Source organism: Aspergillus pseudoviridinutans, assembly GCF_018340605.1.
Source record: "Aspergillus pseudoviridinutans IFM 55266 DNA, scaffold_6, whole genome shotgun sequence".
Lineage (NCBI taxonomy): Eukaryota > Fungi > Ascomycota > Eurotiomycetes > Eurotiales > Aspergillaceae > Aspergillus > Aspergillus pseudoviridinutans.
This window is the reverse complement of record NW_025091286.1, coordinates 2,079,075-2,099,826: the sequence shown is the minus strand read 5'-3', so window position 1 is coordinate 2,099,826 and position 20,752 is coordinate 2,079,075. Positions and strand designations below refer to the sequence as shown.

The following is a 20,752-nucleotide window of genomic DNA, read 5'->3' as shown; positions in this document are numbered from 1 at the left end:
CATCGCATTGCGCGTCCCCTGGGTCCATCTCTGTATCTTGAGCGGCTTTTCTTTGGTTTCTGCCACTGTTTGGTCTTTTCACCATCTTGTAAGATCATCCATAGGCATCCTGCAATCACATCCACTTTCTTATGTTTGGCTGTCAATGTATCATTTAGCTTCATCTTGTCATGTTACCTCCAGGAAATACCGATAATCATCTACCTGTATTATGCTTTGCTACTTAATTATCTGACATCCATTTTCATTCGTCTGTTAGAATATGTCAGTACAGTGCTGCACCATATAATGCATTACAGCATGAAATCCCTTGTTCTAGAAAGTGAGCCTCTTGGTAGCTACTGTTCATGGCTGCATCCCCGAATGCTCATGACAGTCCCCTTTACATACTGACCGGTGAGTGATGGGCGTTCTTGGCTTAGGTCCAGTCCATGATGGATTATCAATTGCATAACCAAGACCGCCATCATAAACTGGTATCTTGCCTGGTTGCACCCTTAGACACCTATCACTTATTAAAAATGACGAGCTTAACTCCACCGTCAGCCCAAAAAGCTCATTGATCTCAACTCGCATAAACCCAAAATACCCTTCTTTTCTGTGTCCGGGTACAAACTCAGGATCAATCATAAGAACAAATCCCTTCCCTGGACCACCCCCGTGCATGCTCTCCTCTGGATCGTTAAAAGCACGCATGATCGAATCCAGGCAATGTTGGTCAATGACCAGGCAGACTGCATACCGCGGCACAACGTCCCCTATCTTAGCACCCTGAGACGCAACAAGGCTCTTGAAATCCTCGCGAATCTGCTCAATTGATGCACCATCCCAGCGTTCTTTGTTCTCAAGGATCGCATTTTTGTATCCCTCATGTATAAGCCTCTCAGGAAAACCATGGTCCTCAGCCTCTGCATACTGATCACTACCAGTGAATTCAGGGTGTGACCAAGGCGTCGTCCAAGAGGGGTCATGGAAGAACTTAATAACGTCAGGATTTCCATCTACAGGGTCTGCTGGTTGGGCTGGTTGGGCCGGTTGAGCCGGTTGAGCCATTGCGGTATGGGGGTTGGATGTAATGGAATCGTAGGTGGCAGTAGAGAGGGACGTGTCGTACAGGAACCAGGCAGCAATGCCATAACTATCTAACCTGAAGCAAGAACCACTAGGTGAACAAAAAACATACAACAGCCGGGATTCGCTGGTGGTCACCCACCCAACTACTAACCGGCCGGCGTGTGGCTTAAGTACGGCTGAGCGGACGGGAAGCCCTGTTTTCCACACCCTATGGTCGTATGTGCTAGGATCACTCTACTTGGTCCATATAGGCACTTGTTAAACACATTGAGGCATTTCATGAACGGATGTGAGCTAACAAGGCTAGAAGGCACCCCGTAAACTTCTTTGTTTTTGATGTCCAAGTATCCCTGCAGTCGAGGAGATCCATGTCTTTGTTCTTGTCCTTTTCGTACTGCTGGTCGGCTCGCTCCATTTCTTCAAGGACTCTGTCGTTGCGGGCCTTGAACTGCACCGCTGGCAGAGCCTCCTTGCGAGTTATAGCCTTGCAGTCAATGAGTGCATGAACACTCTCTGGTTCATCGAAACCCGCAGAGCTTCATCTGTGCGAGCCTCGAGCTTATTAAACCCAAACTGCGCCCTTAGTCGGTAACGGCTGGCTATCCACTGTTCATGTACCCCAGATATCTTCAGACAGATTGCACGGAGCCATTCATCAGTGGCAAAATTAGCAATTTCCTCGTCTGTCGCGGGTTGATGCTCCATGCATGGACAGTGTCGGTGTCAATAAATCTTTGTTATTGGGTTGTTCGGTAAATTAGATAGAAAAGATGAATGTAATCCATGGTTATGTAAGACATATCAGGAGCAGAATCGTTGTGTAGATGAAAGGGAAGAGGCGGAAGGATCGAAAGTGTTGCTGGGTGATATGAAACATCTGTGTCTAATACTACCAGTCAGCTAAGTACGTGCAAACACCCAAGGCAGCCTTAGCAACGGGCCGCCTCGGCCACTACGTTAGTGGAGTGGGGCCTTGCGGCTTTAAAACTTTTGAAGCAGCTGTGATTACATATGTGCTGGGATCCCTCTGCTTGAGATCTACAAAGCGGCACTGAGTTGACATCACATTGCATGAAGTGTCCGTCGATTGAATATCCATGTTGACTCGAGCGAACAGCATCGGTTGAACTCCGGTACACAGCCATCGCCTTTGCAGGGGACTGTCATGCGGCCGGGAACTGGTTCTATCGTTTATACTATAAGCCTATGCCAGGCTTCGCGATATTTGCTGGCTAAGCGTAATTGGTTCTGTGGCGTGTGGATCTCCCCTTTCCGAAATATCAAGTTGACTATGGAACAGGTACCCTACGGCACGATTGCGCGGCCCAGTCCCCAAAGGCTCTTAAGCTAGAGCAGTCAGTCAATGCCGAGAACAGCTCCAAAAACCGATATGACCATTCAAAAGGACTGGCAGGCACGTTACTACCGTGAACAATGCCAAATCCCAAAGATATCAGACACTAAACATGTTACAGATTCGCAATATAAAATTGATCAGACAGCCACCCAGATATGAAGCAGATAGAAACGGAAAGGAAATACAAATAGTTCAAAAAGCCCACCACCATTTTTGCAGAAAACACGTGAGTACCTCCGAGAAACAAAACGCAAAGAACTCAACGAACAGAACGTTTGGCAGGAACGCAGAAGACAGACAGCCACCCGAAATGTAATGAACACTGGATAATCAGAAAAGCCGCCAACACTCGTCGCTGCATAGGGAGAAACGGAGAAGGAAATATTATAATGCGAAATCAACAGGTCGATGCAGCGCAATGCTAACCACTCAATGTCAATAGAGCACGCGTCAAAGAAACGCTTCCAAAGACATCCCCCAGGGGACCAGAGAGTCAAAGGGGACAGAGTCATGAGAAGACATGCCAGCGCAGAGCAATATGAGACAAATCGCTAGGTCGTGCAATCTGTCACAGTTACCGAACCTGCGCCTGAAAACGAAAAGCAGCGAGAAGAGGGATCATTAACATGACGATGCATCAAGGCAGAAAACAAGAGGAAAACAAAGCCGAAGGAAATATCCATTAGTGGGTCGCCCCTATGGTTTATAAAGCGGCGTGGAAAGACGGGGTTTGATAAGTTAGAGAAGTCGCAAAATGTGAGACCACCGACTTCCTCGGTACTGTCAAGGGAAAAGCCCTGGCAGAAGACAGTCATGACCCTCAATCCCAATGTCTAATTCGTGGAATTCATAACACTCTTGATTCTCGTTTCCATGGACTCGTTTCAAGTCGCGATTCTGATCATGGCATTGCTGTGGCCAAGACTCCTCATCCACTCTCTTCGAAATAAGAAGCCCCCTCTTCCTCATTAACTCACCCTTTCACGCTCTCGCCGCGCGTAAACTTTGCTTGTCCGCCCCCCCACTTCAACTTGCCTTCTTCGCCTCAGTAAATAGCCCAACCGATACGTTCGCCAATATCCGTTATTCCTTGGGAATCCGTCGTCTCGGGAGCATCACCAAAAAACAACGTGCCATGACCATTTCCAAAAATTTCGGAACGTAACGGGTTCGGCCCATCAGTAACCCCCTTTTTTCGATCAACTGAAGTTCGACGCTGCCTCAAGCGACAAAAGAAAGACCCATCTATGCGCATCATGTGAAAACGATGTGACCAGCACGAAAACCTCCGCGTGAACAGACATCCACGTGGTATCAATTTTATCCCGTCTATGCGAACCTTCGGACCTTGTCAACCAACCCCTCAAGATTTGAAGGCCTACAGCCAGTAGGTTTTATATTTCCGGCTTGAGTGCTTTACTGGTTGAGGCCCCGACGATTCAGCGCATTTAGCATATCGCTATCGGTGCTGGAACGACCCTGGCTGTCACCGGGGTTCAACATATCACGAACATTCAGACCACCTCGAGACGAACTGACCGAACCTCCAGGAGTTGAGGTCGGTGGAGGAGTCATCGCAGTTGGAGCGGTGTGTAGAGGAGGATATGGTGAGCTGTGTGGGGAAGAGGAGTGACGGCTATCGTACGGGTAGGCAGATTGCGGCGAGGGACGCCGATCATGCCCCGGCGGAGGGGGGTAGTAAGGACTGGGAGCGGGGTGCGCCTGATAGGCAGGCGCTGATGTTGCTGGGGTTACCGGCGCAAGGTTGGTCGGGTCAGGATACTCGAAGCCGGAGCCAGAGCCGCGGCGGCCGGTAGGTCTCTGTAAAATATCATTGGCACCCCGAGTCTTCAAGCTTCCAATGAATATGGGAACTACTTGCAACTTACGTGATCTGCGGGCACAGCGGATGCAAGGGGTGGCGGTGCGGTTCCGTACGGATGTTGGTACATTCCTTGAGGCGGCGGAAGGGTAGTATCAGCAGGGGGCTGAGGCTGCTGCTGAGGCGGCAAAGGCTGGCCGTGGGCTCCATAGAGCATCACTGGAGGACCAGCGCGGCCGTTTTGAGGGTTTCTGAGATGAGGATAGGCCGCGTGTGCCGGTACAAATGCCTGTGCCTGGGACGAAACGGGAGTGAACATGCACTCTTGGTTGAAACGGATACAGTTGCTGCAGCGTCCATCCTGAGAACTTTCGAATCCCGAGCATCGAATCTGTCGGAATCAGAAAACGACTGTCAGCAATGCTCTGTCAAGTGGTATCCTAATGTGCCAGCAACCACTCCTCTGGCAATGAACGCACCTTGCGTCTGCGGCAGTAACGACAGGCAATAGCGGTCCGCTGTCTAGGAGCTGCGGCTTGGTATACGACTTGAGGCTGCGGTGGAGGAGCTGGCTGAGCGTAGACATCCGGAGGGCGATAGGCGCCAGGAGGAGGAGGGAGTCTGTAAGGGTCCTGAGCACCTTGCACATGAGGGTGGATGGTGGCCATGTGGGAGGTAGGCGGGAACTGTGACGGGGGTGGTGGTGGATGCGGATACGGGTGGTCTGCGGGAGGATAGGAGGCCGGAGGATACTGAAGCGGTCAGTTTTGAATATGAAGAAAGCGCTTTTGTCAAGCTCAGTTGCTCAATGGAGTAGATGTGAACAGGAACGAGAAACGGTAAAGCTCTTAGCGGCAAGTCGGCAAGTCGTCTGGCCATGAATGTAGCTAAATAGTGCAACGAAAGCGACGGGGAAGGATAGGCCGGAATATATAAAACTCACAGGGTATTGAGATGCTGGCGGATAGTGAGCTGGAGCTGGATTATCCTCAGGCTGACTAGAGTTCCACTGGGGAGGCGGTGGATACTGTCCCTGTCGATTAGGGTCGCCAAATTCGTGGGGGTTGGTGGACATTTGTAGGCGAGGACGAGACGAGGCTGCTTAAGAGAGCGGGAAAAGGACGGGGGAAAGGGCTGAGAATAAGAGGCGAATGCAGGATGATGTGAGTCGCAAGTCACGCCCAAAGCTGTTGTTTGGTCAACTTGTCAAGGAAAGACACAGCAGGGGTCTTGGTGACAGTGCGTGTGCCCGGTCGTACGTATGAGCGAGTATGTATCGGTAAAATGTATGTATGCAGCCCGTATGTATGTGTATCTGTATGTACGTATGTCTCTCTTTGCGTGTGGATTCGTAACTGTGTAAGATGACCAGGATAATGACGGAAAAGAAAAAAGAAAAAAGAAAGTGGGAAGGAAAAAAAATAAAAAATAAAAAATAAATGCGGAGACCAAGTTCTGGTCACAGTAAACACAGTTACGACCAAATCAGAAGAGTTCCAGTTTCCGTCGGGTGATTTGCAAAGCTAGCATAGCCTCGTGGTCACGCTGAAGCCGGAGAGGCGAATGAGCGAAGGAAAACCAATCCGTCAAGGAAACAGTTGAAGAGAAGAAAGCGGCGGAAATACTAGGCCGGGACGAAGAGGAGAATGTCCTCTTTGCAAGCCAAGAACCTGAAAGCAAGTATAGATAGGAGAGATGATCGAATGGTAAAAGAAGAGGTGCGAAACGGGGAAGTAAGAAGAAAGCAAATGGGGAAAAAAAGATAGAAAAGATGAGAAGAGGATTGAAAATAAGTCGAAGCGAAGAGCCTCGGGGGAATTTAGCTATGACGTGAGCCTTTGACTGGTTCCAATGATACTCAGGAAGGGAAGGAAACCGTGGTTCTTCCTAGGGAGTCTAGGTACACAAATATGGTACGGATGGGGACGTCTAAGGTGTTGTTTGTTGGATGAAAGAAATAATAATAATTATTCATAGTGATGGTGGAGAGAAAAATGGAAAAAATTGGGAAAAAATGGAGCAAAAAAGCCAAAATAATAAAAATAAGGATAAAATAAAAATCCTGAATAATAATTTTTAGTACTGTAGCGAGTATGTACTGTAATTTATTACCTATAAACCAGTGTGGAGACCAGATGCATAAGCAGCCGAAATAAAGGGGGGATGAAGCCAGGGAAAGTGCAAGGAAATTTGGCGATAATAATACAGAGTATGTTTACAACAATAAGAAAGTGAGCAAGAGAAGCGACGGATTAGATTGAAAGGAATAAGGACAGGCAGAGTCGTTGCTTACTTGGCACTCCGCAGATAGTTGCTGGAAAAACCAAACAGGAAGAAGTTAGCAGCCCCGAGGCTGGCAGTAGCGCGATGCAAGTGTCAGTATAAATAATCAAAAATGCAAAGAGGTAGAAAAAGCACCAAAGCTACCTGCTTATGTGAAGGACAACTGGTCAGGTCAGCTCATCAATGGGGACGAACAATGCCTTAAAACAAGGGAGGAGAAAGGTAGAAGAGCAACTGAGGCTAGAGAACACACTGATAAACCTTCCACTATTCAACAAAACGATAAGAAAGGAAGTCTGAACGAGACTGATGATCACTCGATCTTCAAGGACATCAGAAGTACTTTGTAAACTGGCAAGAGGTGGCGTATAAGGGCCTGGAAGGTGCATAGCATTCAAGTGCGCCTTCTGATAAATTGTGGCTACCTCTTCAATATCTTGTCTCGAGATGTCTACCTTAACCAGCTCCATTCTTTCACATTAATGATGATGATGCTATCGTAGCCTGAGCATACAGCTGTGGCGCGTCATCCAAGCTAAGCGACTTGGCGCTGCAATCCGAACGATATCCTCGTTTTCCAGACGAACTATTTACCTCTCAAGAAATATGAATATCTGGATCGCCCACTCATCGGTCCGTCCGGAAGGCAAAAAGTGAAAACAAAATTTGGCTGGATCACCGTTTGAGGACGTCAAGCAAAACACGTGACGACCGCAGGGTGGCCACGGCTGGGCGGATAGCGGGCGGGCGGGAACACTCGAAGATGGAGATCTGAGAGGGTGAGACTAAGAGGAAAACTGCATGAAATCCTGATTAAAAATGACTACTAAAAGATTTTGCTCTAGATTAGTGAGCCGTGCTGCAATATTATTAATGAAGCTATGTGGAAGCTCCAGGCACGCCAAGGACTTTGAACTAGACTGCTAGCGTGCAGCCGACATTGGCCTCCAACCAAGAATGCGAGTACTAATTTCTTCATCCAAGTGAGATGTCAATCATGAGGAAGCAAAGATGAAAGGGGTTACACAATGATTGGAAATTGATAGATATTGTGGATAGTTGAATTGCTGGAATCATTTGCAATAATAATAATATTGGATCAAAGTAAGACCAAAAACCAAACCAAGCAGCGAATAACACAAAGTAGTGGGCCTACAAGACTTCTGATTGTACCTAGATACTAGGGAACCCAATGAAAGATAGACGGTGCGGTGCGCAAGACAAGGTGGGCCGGCCGTCCGAATCAGCGCGCCAGTGACCCATAGACATGGACGGGGACTCTCCCAAGACGCAGCTAAAGCATTCATGGTTCCATGAGGATCAGCTGAACTGCTGTAAGCCTTCGGGTTGGGCGTTTGGCAGTCCCGCCAGCCACTTAGGTAGCGAGTTTCGCACAGGCTTGAGCCTGAAGAGGGGGGAGCCCGGCAAACATAAAGTTTGACCTGGGGAGTTGGGAACTTGGGAAACAGACTAAAATGGCGTAGTGCATAACTCCAGTGGTACCACCGTAAGTACTGGGCTGGCCTGGCTACCTGGCTACCTGGCTAGAGGATACGCCGGGACGGGTAAAGGCGCCGTGACGGGACTCCACCAACCCGTTGCTTCGAGTCTTTCCGTCTCTAGTAGGTGGATTATTGCCACATACAGTAAATACTGTATGTTTGGTAATTTAGCAGCCCTTTGATTCGATTAGAAGTTGATAGAGCCTCAAGGAATCATTCAAATAAAGATCTCTTGAGCTGGTATTTCTACTACGCCATAGTGATTACTACACATATGTTCAGACTAATACTCGAAAATGATTCAGGTGACCATTGGCTCATAGGTGCAGGAATAGCACTAAATCCACGCGTGAGAACTAGCCCCTTTTAAGTACCTGAGCCGATGCTCTGTGCTTTTTACGGAGTACACAAGTACAAGTATGTACTTGTACTAGATAGGAAATACCTGCAGTAGTCATATGTACCTAGATACTTCAGTGAGTATGTGCATTCCATACTGGTCCAAAGTATAATGAGTCATTGTTAAGAGACTTCATTTCTCTGAGATAGTGCCTGCGGAATCAAATTCTTAACATACTGAGTACTCAATCATTCTTTGAAAGTACTTGGGGTGTTATCACAAAGCTCATGACAATGATGACATTGGTCAATGGTCCAAAATTGAGCTCGGGGAGGATAGTTTCGGCTCTCTGGAGATATCATGAATCCAGTCGTTACTTGTAACATATTTAGCCTACCAAGTCCTGGGAAATTGGGCAGAACGGCCCGTTAAAGGGATTAAGTAGGTCACAGAAGCCCCAGGCTAATCGAGGCGGTCGCAGTCGAGCAGTTGGAGCAGAAATCCTATATTACCTTCATCTAACAGTAGCGACAACCATCCAATACCTCGCGGATCACCATTGAAGGTCGACGTCAATCCTGATAACTCCCAGTAAACCCGCACTCTTTGATTCATTTGTAAGTTGATCTCCTTAACACTGGTAATTTTCTACTGATGATAATGATTGGTCAGATGCGGCACAACATTGTAACTTAGGCCCAAGGTAGTGACATGTACCTACCAAAGGCCCGGGAGCGATGTGCCATGCATGTCTCATCGCGACCCAGCGGTTTTCTGATGTCCTCAACGTCGCAGATTCCTTCCGTGTCCTTTACAGTCTGCAGGCTAGCAATCTGAGCCACCTTCCTGCATGGAATACCAAACCCATGGTTTCTGAATTCATCCTCCTGCGGAACGCAGTAAGGTGAAGTGAACCGAAGACAGAAGACGGATGGTTCTCGCAAGCCTCTTTCGCCTTCAACCTGCGGTGGTCAGCCTGGTATGCAGTCTTTCCGGAAGCATGGAGCTTTGTACCATGGTTGACTGGAGCTTAGTCTACCAGACTTCAGATGAACCTTCCTCTTCTTGTCGGGGTTTAATATGTTTTCTAGCATTACTCTGACTTCGCCGAGGAATTCATGGCGTTTCGAAAAATAAAAATAAATAATAAAAAAAAAAAAAAAATGAATAAAATGAAAAATATAAATAAGAAACAAATAAAATAAAAAGGAAAATAGAAAAATTTTTATCTTAGGAGCTTCTGAGTTCTGCCCTTGCGGTTTCTTGGTGTTTTCAGATCACGACGATAGCTCACCCTTGCTTGCAGCTAGTCTGTTGGGCAGGCGAAAATTTAAGATTGTCTTACACGGGGAGTTTAGCCTTACAATACATGATATTGAAGACTTCCTCGTCCTGCAGTCGACATTCTCGTTACGATTGCCACATTAGGAAGTCGATATTGAAAGTCTGGATGTCCCTCCGTCGCATATCGGATTGGATAGAGGTAACAAAGTACAGAGGCCCCTTATAGAACCCGAGCCAGCAATCAGTTTCGTTCTTCAGTTGCTGCTACCTATCTCGAGGTACCTGTCGAGGACGACGACATAGTGCCAATATAGGAAAGGTATTGTGTAACACAGATCGATTTCTTCAGCCCAGCTTCCAGAAATCTTCCCCACCTCCCTCTCATGCACGGGATTCGGGCCTCGTATCACCTCATAGATCGGATTTCATGTGGCCGTGAAGAATCCTCGATCGATCAGGCGCAAAGACCAGAAGCATACCATGACTTCGTGTTTGCATGCAGTTTATTCCAATGCGACTTGGGAGTTAAGGAGGTACGTATGCACCGTCTAGTCCGTATCTAGAAAATGGACTCAACACGGTACCTCCACATTCCATGATCCGGTAAAGGGAAGGGTCGATCCCTTGTCTGCATCCGGCATTTTTCGCCAACGGCTCGGCTGAGCAAGCTTTATGTAGGCATGTTCCAAATGCTTTCTTGTAGAGGTACATTGCAAAGAAGCACAGGCAATTGGAAGGGAATGAAGATCGCGTATGTAGCACTTCAGCTATCACACATCCTGGAACATCCTACGAACTTGATTAACTGTCGCTTGTCGACTTGCTCAAGCATATTACGGCTATTTTCGCCAGAAGAGCATATAATACGAGGATTCCTGCCACGGTGTACCTCTTCAATATTCCCACATGGAGGTTGGCGTCGTACTTCTGCTCAAATGCTCAAAAGCACTTCTGGCTTTTCTAGAATATCGAGAGAAGACTCCGCCCCCAGAAAGAAATGTACTTAGAGAGCATGAAACTGGAAGCCGCTCAACCATAGCATTGTGGTAGCGAGAAGCGACAGTCGTACGGAGCTCTTAGCGAAAGAGAACAACGTAAGGTGAGGCTGGTACTTGTGGTCTTGCGCGGTTTGGGTTTAGGTCCAGAAGGAAAAGGAGCGCTCCGAACCGCAGCCCCTATTGCATCAACCAATGATTGGCTTCGCAGAATTCCTCGCCCTACTTCCGGCGATGCTCGGTTCCGACGATGCAAACGCCAGCTGAATAGTGGGTAGGAGAGTGGTACGCATCATAATTACTGCTGGATGCACGCATGAATTACAAAAATTCTCGTCTGTTAGGTCAGCAGATGCAATTTTAGACTCTTCTGTGGATCTGGACTTCTTGCTAAATCAGTACACAAAGAGCTGCTTTGTTATCTTGCACAACAGTATCATTTCTAGTCATACACGGCAAGATCAGTGACACACAGTGCTGAAGTATGTGAAACAGGCCATTACTGTAATTTAAGTATTATCAATTATATATACATCTATACCTAGGTAGTTAGGACCATTCTGATGCACTCATATGTGAAATTATGAAAGATGAGACTCACGTTTACAGTGATTATGAGGCGGTGAGCATCTTGTTGATGGTGGGGTTTACCCACGGAACATATATCAGAATGGAGATCTTGGACGACCTAGGACTTCAAGTTCAGCTGAAGGTGAGAGGGATCCACTTCTGTATCGCAGTGCATTACTGATGAGTTGCCACAACAGGCTATCTCTTGCAGGTTTTCGAGACATATGGGTTGGGGAGTTGGTGATTCGCCCATTGCACAGCCAGGAATTTGCAACCGTCCACCAATGGTCAAGCTTTTATTCTCAACTGCGCCGTCTGAAAACATATCAAGAGGCTCTTTGACAATCTGATTGGCCACTTAGGGAAATCGCGGACCTGATCTGAACAACAGACACGAGAGATGACAGCCAACGATATAGCGTATCAACCATCCGAGCTTAACGGGGGGTCCCGGTGGAGGGCTCTAAGTTTCCCAGTGCTACAGCCTTGGGACCACGCCAGTGCAACATTTTGGGCTTTTTAATTGACCGATCGGTAGCACTTCCAAGGTAACTTGCATTAGCGTGGCTCGGACAAGGTTTCTATTATTGTGTGTGGGAAGAAATTGCCACCTGCTCGCTCCCATCGCACATGCTTGAACGCTGAAATGCGTTGGTTTGCGGGGTTCGAAAAAGTATGCCACAAGTCAGATTACGCGAAACCCTTGCTTGGTGATATTCATTCGGACGAGATGACCTTGCTTGCAATTCTGATGGTGTCGATGGCTATTACCATGATTTTCGAGGAGGGTACTAGAAGACAGGCGAAACTTATAGGCACAAGGGGCCAAATACACGACGGACAGAACAAGTGAAGAGAAAGCGACTAGCTATCATTCTCTCGGGTTTGGAAGAGCCCGGTCAGCCAACGGAGAGAGCGCTTGTGTCTTGACTCCGGACCCATGACTGTTCGAAAGTCACTGCAGGCATCTGCAAGTTTATCACAATTACTATCCTAAATCGGCAAACGGTTCTGTGTCCCCGCCTCCCTGTTTGGATGATTCATAATGAACTGTTTCTCTAACCGAAAGAGGCACTTATGATGCTTACAAAGCCAATCAAGACGTCTGCAGTCTTGTCAAGCAGAGGTACACACCCACATAGTAGATTATGGACGGATCGTGTGACTCGGATATATTAAGGCCCTAGCATGGTATCAATCCTGTGGGTTCGACTCCGACCTATCGAGTACCTATTCCGTCTCACCTTGCTGATGCCATTTGCCGCTTTCCCGCCCCTTCATGCGACACTGAAACACACAACGCCTCCTTGCGAGGCCTCGGGAGGATACCGCGTCATCAGGGAAAATGCAATCGGGAAAAATGCAAACGAGGACGACGGTAGAGCAAGAAGGGGAAAAAGCAGCGCTCAATCCTTATGTGATATTGACAAACACCGCCAATTCAGCAGGAATTTGCGATCGCAAACAGATGCTTCATGGCAGTTAGTGTGTAGTGTGTCGAAGAATGTGACTGGGATGCATGTGCCATTTTGCTCGCCTCAAGGCGTTGGGCACCATCCTATCACTCGACACCGCTAATCATCTCCTGGACATGTCCATGACGGGCCGCCCCGACTTCCCGCCGATCTTATGCATGAAGTGTAAGGTAGTGTGGCATACTCAGAACCCGTCATCACCATCATCATAATTTACCCCGGCAGTGGCAGTGCGCCTCGCCGGCGATGAGTTACCCTGATAAGCAGGCCTCTGTCCTTTTTCCTTCGCGTAGGTCGGTTATCATCACTTAAAGGTTTCCTGCTATTGCTCCGTTTCGGGTTATGTCATTTTACTTCCCGGGAGCTCTACTTTACCGTCCGTCCATCTCTTTCCCTAATTTCGACCTTCCTACGACGCATGAAATCATCGCCAGTGTCAATCTGCAACTCACAACGATACCGCAGATGTCCTTCGTGACATGTGGGAATCTGAGTTAGAGGTCTATCCTCCGACGCTCTCCGTCCAGCCGTCAATGACACACGCAACGTACTGGACACTCAAACCTCTAGAATAAATGAATTGAGATCATTACGACTGATGTATCATGCGGCCGAAGGTCACAGCAAGCGTCACTTTGCCCTAATGATTAGTATCACCACATAGAGGTCCTTGACAGCCATGAATAATCTGATGCTTTCTTTAGTGTTGGGGTCGTCGATGTGTCTGATACCGTACATCAGATACGGTAATAGAACACTGGTAATACAATAACAGTAAGTTATCATGCGTTTTCCCTTTCTTTCCTTTTTTACCGACCATCTTTTCCGTGGGCTGATAGGCTGGGCTATTCTTCTTTGTCCCAACTTGTTGCCACGTTTTTTTGAACCCGATCGGCGCGGTGCATTGCCGTCCGCGTCTTTCCGTTGCCGCCAAAACCCACCGTCAGCTTGTGGACTACACATTATTGGGCTCAGTGGGCTGCCCTTGGCCCCTTTCCAGGCCTCCAGGCTCCCGCTCTGTGAGGTCAGTGGTCAGGGGGTCACTAGTCACTCCGTCACTGTGTCCTTGGTCTCCGGGCTCTCCAGGATGCAGTCCCCACCCTCACTAACGGCCGCTTGTCCAGTGACCGAGTCGCTTTGGCTAGTGACTCTAGCAAGATCTTGCCGTTCCATGGTTCCTAACTGACTTGTTGTCTTAGGCGCAAGGTTCGGGGTACAGCATCCCGTCGTGCAGCCCAACCAAGTCAATCAATTTCCGTGCCCGCATTGCGAACTTGCCAGCCATCGGAGCATCACTAAATTAGTAAGAGTAGGACAACAGCACCCTGCAAACAGAAAATTGAGCCGGTTTCGATTGCTCACTCTGACGCCAACGGGCTTATAGCCATGTCCATTGGTCTGCAAGCGTATCCACCCGACCAGCCTGCTTTGCGATCGACGGGAAGCCCGCATACGAATTCAATCACGTGATTACACACAACCCAATCAGGGTCAGGGACTCGGCCGGGTTCCTAGCCATCGTAGGTTGGGCTCGATGATGTTTCCTATTGTGGCTTGTCTGCGCGCTTAAAAACGTGCTTTGGATGGTTAGACAGAAGTCTAGCAGTAGTGACAAGGCATCTCACCCACTTTTTGTCCGAATCTCGAAAAGGCAAATATGCAAGTCTTTCTGATTGCTTATGTCCGTGCTTACTGCTTACCCGACTGCAGCACCGCATTTTGTGCTCATTTACACATACAAGCGTGATCCTCCCTGGTGACGTGGCAGAACAGGAAGTCAGCGAGGCAGCATTATTTTATGTGTCTTGCTTGACGTGCTCATTCCACCAGTCTCAAGTCATGATCCAGTACGCACCGCAACATGTGTCCTTATTTCTCGAATCTCCTTTACGGATGATCTTTGAGTGCGAGTCGTCAAGCATGTCTTAGGCATCAGAGTTCTTCAGCCTGACGTGGTGGCTTAATATTATCCTCTGTATCGCGTGACAGCCGCAGAGATTAAACTCAGAAAAGTGAATCTCACGGACTACCTGACTGAACAGGGTTGACTCACTTGACTCGTCAGGCAAGCCTTTGATCCCTTTCGGAGAACTCGACGAACTGGAAAAGAGCAGTGTTCCGACGACAGAACGCTCGGACTAGGAAAAACCTTGGTCAAGTCAGCATCACAACCACTCGTCGGGGTGCTCCCCTCTTGTACGAATGTGTCTTAATTTGACCCTGGAGTCATCTTTCCAAAAGAGAAAGTACGCTTGACTGTGATCGGTATTTCAGTCGGGGAGAAGAGACCGAGCGTCGAGATTAGGTCATTGGATCATCTATCTACGCCTAAAGTTTTTCACCGAAGATCATTCCTCAGCTTTAGCTATTTGGGGCGTTGGGCAGCAACAGCCACGGAGATCAGTGTCATCCGTCAAGCATACTCCAAGATCTCGATTCTCTTACTGAGGTTAGGGCTACGGGTAGCTGGCATGCGTTCACTGTACTAGGAAGAGACACTAGGTGACAAGCCTACAGAGTGCACGCCAGATGCTGATCTATCACATTACTGCCCACATCTCTCGGATAGAGTTAGCCGGGGATCACTGTCAGGTGCGCTGTCTAGCCTGTCTCATGCAAGGAGATGAGCCTAGGATCCAAACAAGGTTCTTCTACGACGAGACCTCTCTGGAAGCGAGGATGCCTTACGCAGCAGGGAGGCGACAGGTAGACGAAAAGAATGCACACTCACTTTTCACATGCTCTCTATATTCCCTGGGTTGAGTTAATCCTAGACGACGCGGGGTACTTCTGTCTGGGCAAATAAGTCAACCCGCTACAATTGTCTCGCTGATAGGTAGTTCTCAAGGCAATTCAAATAATCCGGGCAAGTCTAAAGGACTGATTAATCTCAACTAGTTCACGTTATTAAAGTCTATGCGTGTCATTACACTCCCCCTTCCGAGGTGATACGCGAACTCGTACAGAGTCAAATTCCGTAGGGCACTATACTTTCGCAAGCGCAGTTTATACCTCACACTTGGAATGGATACGTTCATTTCAATTGTAGACCGTTTAACCTACATTTTTTTTTTTTTTTTTTTGAATTACCATTGAGTAAATGATTGATTAAAGGCAATTCGTGATGCTACTTTGCAAGGTTCCTCAACAGAAAAATATATCACCTGTTCCGCTTCTCTCCATTGAAACGTCACTTATTATCCGTAGAACGAGATCCATTAAAGCATCGAGTATACAGCAAGAATAGATGGATTAGCTGATATCTTATCCCCTTGTCGTTGTTGATACTACCTGGTTATAATTGTTCTTTTATTTTGTTCTTATATGAAGGCCCGCCGAAGTTAGGTGTTGCGGCATCAAACTCTGATATCTACCATTGTAGGGGGCTCAATTGATCTCCTCAACGGTATGTGAGTTTCATAGAAGGTAGGGATATTGATAACCACAAGCAGACCTTACGAATACTTGAGCGCGCAAGATGAGAAATGAACCCTCGATTCGAGGGGAAAGGTGATCGTCGTTTGTCTGGTCTGAGAAACTGGACAAGGATCGATAGACGCATTATTGAACGGAAAGTTCCGCCAGGATCTCTGCGAGTCAAACCACAATCGATCCATCCAATAGCATGGTCTAGATATAGGGTACAAAGAATCTAGGTGGAGAAAGGTAATGTGTGGTTTGCAGGAGTCAGAAGGAGCAATGCCACCCTCCTGTTTAGCGGTCACAGTCTCTAGGTGATTTGCCTTTCGCGAAGGTTGCTGACTTGGGTTAACTGATGCCAGGCGCCAGCAAGGCGAATGCTTGGCTTTGAAGACGATACCATGGCTCGTACAAGACATTGTGCGTCGCGAATTCAGGCACCGATGCAGAAATCGTTGCTCCTGTGTCCATGGAATAAGTACCACAGATGGCAAGCGGCATCGACGGATTCGCACGCGTGCAGAAGTGGATAACTCCCATTGACGAGAAATGGGCTGCACCGTGGAGCTAACGGCACGTCCCACGGGCCGGGCAGCGGCGCGCGGACAGCAGGCCATAACATGCAAGTCGGCCATATGTGGACAGTGGGGTGTCAACTGTCCATGGATTTGACCCAAGAACAGTTCTTACTGGAAGATCGAGACTGGCGGTCAGTGGACAGAGATAGAGAGGGGCATGCATGCCAGCTTGCAGTCAAGGAATTCGAATGCACAGTAATTCAGTCTAGACTCTTACGACAAACCCACCCAACAAAGGATGGATAGTATATGGTTGTATGTCGGCGCCAGGACAGCAGCCAGCTGAGCGCCAGAGGGTCCCAGGGAATATACAGGGCGAGGGGTGATAATATTACGAAAAAACGATGCTGTGGCTCTTGCCACAACAAGAGAGTCTTCAAAAGTGGACTTCGTATTTGTACGCCAAAGCAAAAACTACACCGCAAGATCGACGAGGTTATTGGGAAACGACCCTGGGGCCACCAGGGAGGGAGTTGACCTGCAACGAAATCTGGTCATGCGGAGTCGGACTCGGAGCCTGTATCCTGGTCCACTGGATCAGGCATAACGACGCTGTTCAAGTACGTAACCTGTGAAATGATACCGTTGTCAGTAAAACAGCGTTCATGAAAGGACTCCGGGGTCCATCTTTGCGTCTTCTCATATGATGGCATCAAGCATGATTGTACTAAACGGTGGGGACCATTGTGTCTCAGAGGCTACACCGCTGAAGTGGCTGGGAAGGGCATGGCGAAGAGGGGAACAAGAACCAGACAAGGGCCATGTATCCGCTACGGAATGGTAAGATCCAATAGATAGAGACGCGGACGGGCGGGAGAAAAGCCAATTGAGGCTGCGCAACAAGGGTGGCTAGCATGGCTTACAAAGGGTTCCATGACACCAATGATGGCGGCAATTCTCTCTTGAACATTCGAGGCCATAAATTCCGAGTCGGAGAGGGGCTTTCCTATGGTGAAACTGCGTAGACGGAGTAATTCGATGTTTTCGTTGTCGGCCTCGTAACCCTACAGAGGAACCAAGTTTGTCAGCAGTCAGTACTACAGACCGTGGAAATGAAATTAAAACGCGGCAAAAGACCCGCCAGTAGGCAGATGGTGAACCATGGAAACAGATGAGACGGTGCAGAAAACTCTTCGACACCAAAAGCAACTCCGGTGGGACAACGATGGCATTTCCGCGCTGGTCCCAGGAACCAAGTTTCAGGAGTCCAGAATTATGAGTAGAACGCTTTCTGGGGCGAGCGAATATTGACTCAGGCTCGTAGGCTTGCAGACTCCCGACTCGCGACGTTTTGGGTGTGAGAACGCGAGCTCCCAATACGGGTAGCTCCCGGCTACCCGAGCGCGGCTGCGCTTCTTGCCATCAACAACCTCGACACACACAAAGCAGTGAAGAACAACTGCCCATCAATGCTGTCGTATTTAGCTGCTTCTCTTTCTGAGACGACAGCCCAAAGCATTGTTTGATTGGCCAGAAAGCGTCTTTTGAATGAGCAGACCTTGTCATCCTTGATGGGGCCATCACTAACCAGCAGTAGCACCGCGCCCAAGAGGCCCCCTGGGACGCCTCTGAACGTGGCACCTTAACCTGGTTCTAATTTGCCCATCTGATAGAGTACTGCCCGAAAGAATTCGATGGGAACGCTTTGCGCCCGTGACAGTGGTGGTTGATGTGTGCCAGTAATGGGATGAAACATCGAGAACGAGCTGTACCTACCTTGGGCTTTGTTTTGAGCGCGCTTTCTTTGTTTTGACTAACAAAAGCCTGTACAGCCTTCTTTTCGTCGTCGGGAATCCCATTGAAAAACTCGCGGCGCATGTCCGGTCTTCGCAGCACAGCCTTCAAACGATGCGAACTATGGTCGATATCCTCTCGAAGAAGAGCAAGCTTATCAGCTTCTGGGTGCCAGAGTCCTGAGCCTGTGAACAGCACAAACTTTGTGAGCTTAAGGCATCATGGCCTAGAGATAATGGGGAAAATGGACAAGATTCTGGAAGCATGGGTGTCACCAGTTCTAGAAGGAGCCGTAGTTGCCGACGGAGCCCCGTGAAATGGTCCAGACAGAAAGGTTGCCCAGAGTCAAGTCGGAATGAGGGTAAACTGGTGCAGGTGCAGAACACCTTGAAAGCGGCATTCACTCTGAGTGGCAGAGGCCGATGTGTTCAGGGAATCACTCACCGACAAAGCAAGAACCGGGCTGCAGATGCACATAATAAGCGGCATAAGGGCCTTTTTTGCCGGTGCGGGACCTTATGAAAGGCGTTCAGTCAATGAATCTTCTACACAAGAGCAGAGAATGAATCTACCATGCAGCTGAAAAGTGTGTCTAGTCATAGCAATCGTCAACCAACCAACGACCTGAACATTGGGCACGCGAAACGCAGCATGCTGACAGGTCATGCGTGAATATAATACATACCTTGTATGGAGTGGGGTCTTTGCTGAATCGAATGTCTCTATGGATGCGGAAAACCTGGCAGGCACCAAAGTCAATGCATTTGCCTCATTTCACCTCATCGGTTTATTTTCCTCCTTCCGGGGTTTAACAGTGACAAAGTTGTTTCGAAAAGTGACACTTACGATATCCTTTGCAGGCAACTCAGGGATGGTGCTGTCCAGCTCTGATATTTTTTCTGTGAGACTTTCGACGAAGGTTTCCCAGTCTTTCTTCGAGGCACGATAATCCGCGTCATGCGCTGCCCAGATGATAGTTGGTTAGACCTGTTTTAAAATTCGGTATATACATTCTGTCATCAATACCTTTGAGCCACTGTCTGTCGTTATGTTTCGCCAAATCTTGCAGGAAAAGCATGGTGTTCGGATGCAGTGTATCGTCCCGATAGGGAATATCTCCGGGATCTCTGGCTTTAGGTTTTTTGATGAAGACTTCTTTTCCAGGTCCTAAACCAGTGCTGACACCCTCTCTCCATAGTTCTTTGTCCTTTAGCGAAGCCGCTATCTGCTCATTAGGGTGGTCTTCTTCCTTGTTTTCTCTGTTTCTTCTCGCACCGCTTTTCACTGGTGTCTTTCGACCTCCACTAGGTTTAGCCTTCTTTGTTGTTGATCTTTTCGTTCTCTCCTCATCTGTAGATAGCGCCTCCGGTTCTTCAAACTCCGGTTCAGTTGACGGGGAGGACAAGTTTGTATCTTCGTAGGCTGAACCTGAGTCTTCTCCCACCTCGAATGCATGACTAGATTCAGGGTCTGATTCTTCATGTCCCTCGTCTTCAAAATATTTGCTCTTTCTGGCGGTAGACCTGACGGCCTTCTTGGCGGTTGTGCTGTTGTACCTTTGTCTTTTCGGATCTGTTTTTGAGCCTGCAGAGATTCTGTCAGACGCGCGCCTTTTTGGAGTCGGCGCTGGAGCTGCTGCAGGCGCGGGAACGGCCCGAGACGATCGACGAGGCATTTTGGATCCGAAAGATGGCAAGATAAGAAATGGCTTGGATATACCGTTTTTCTTTCACAGCAAGCTATTATCGGAGACGAATCTCTGATGATTTATACGTAGCTACGCAGGATAAAGAGGAGCCGAGCGGTAGCAGGAATGTGTGGGTAAGCGATAGTCTATGACATTTAAGAGATTGTCCGCGGTTTGCTTCGTAACGGGCTGACGGGATAAGCGGGCTACGCAAGATTTAGTTAGCGATTGATTGACTTTGAGACGGTTCAAGCGGATGACGGGACAAACCAGGAGGCTGGTAACTTATGGGGCGCTTTTCGCGTGGAAAAGGCGGAAGGGTCCTTTGCTCCCGTGCCACTAAACTTAGCGCGCGCTCGCTTGATAGACGACAGTCGCTAGCGAAAAGCTTTGGTGATGCCGCGAGTCTGGATTTGTGAACAAGGCATTCCCGCATCTATAAATTTCCAAGCTTCTCTTCGTAACGGCGAGAGGCCTATCATATTGTTAGAGAGACGGGAAAAAATCACTAGTCATTCTGCCACAAACCAATTCAAATTTCCGGTCCACTGCCGGGCATCTCGGCCGACTTTTGCTGAAACGGACTGCGATATTTCAGGGTGATTCAGCTACGGTTAGAGGGTGTCATAGC

General features: G+C 48.3%; 3 protein-coding genes and 1 non-coding gene across 4 annotated transcripts; all 4 read right to left on the bottom strand.

Annotated features, from left to right (window-relative positions):
* Positions 1-530: 530 nt before the first annotated feature.
* Positions 531-1,053, bottom strand: Asppvi_009159 (uncharacterized protein; the record flags this gene model as incomplete). Its single annotated transcript, XM_043305017.1, has 2 exons — positions 531-534; positions 590-1,053. The coding sequence occupies 2 exons, from the start codon at positions 1,051-1,053 to the stop codon at positions 531-533; spliced, it is 468 nt and encodes a 155-aa protein (XP_043160952.1).
* A 123-nt stretch (positions 1,054-1,176) lies between these two features.
* On the bottom strand, positions 1,177-1,296 carry Asppvi_r0029. The gene has a single exon (XR_006253317.1). It is a non-coding gene; the product is annotated as a 5S ribosomal RNA (ribosomal RNA).
* Positions 1,297-3,847: 2,551 nt separating this feature from the next.
* Asppvi_009158 (Zn(II)2Cys6 transcription factor domain-containing protein) lies at positions 3,848-5,328 on the bottom strand (the record flags this gene model as incomplete). The annotated part of the gene is made up of 4 exons (XM_043305016.1): positions 3,848-4,252; positions 4,321-4,644; positions 4,733-5,005; positions 5,197-5,328. 4 exons carry the CDS (start codon positions 5,326-5,328, stop codon positions 3,848-3,850), a joined length of 1,134 nt encoding a protein of 377 aa, XP_043160951.1.
* An 11,866-nt stretch (positions 5,329-17,194) lies between these two features.
* Positions 17,195-20,109, bottom strand: Asppvi_009157 (DUF2461 domain-containing protein; the record flags this gene model as incomplete). The annotated part of the gene is made up of 9 exons (XM_043305015.1): positions 17,195-17,269; positions 17,564-17,704; positions 17,778-18,047; positions 18,417-18,619; positions 18,879-18,949; positions 19,007-19,026; positions 19,120-19,173; positions 19,281-19,396; positions 19,461-20,109. 9 exons carry the CDS (start codon positions 20,107-20,109, stop codon positions 17,195-17,197), a joined length of 1,599 nt encoding a protein of 532 aa, XP_043160950.1.
* Between the last annotated feature and the right edge of the window lie 643 nt (positions 20,110-20,752).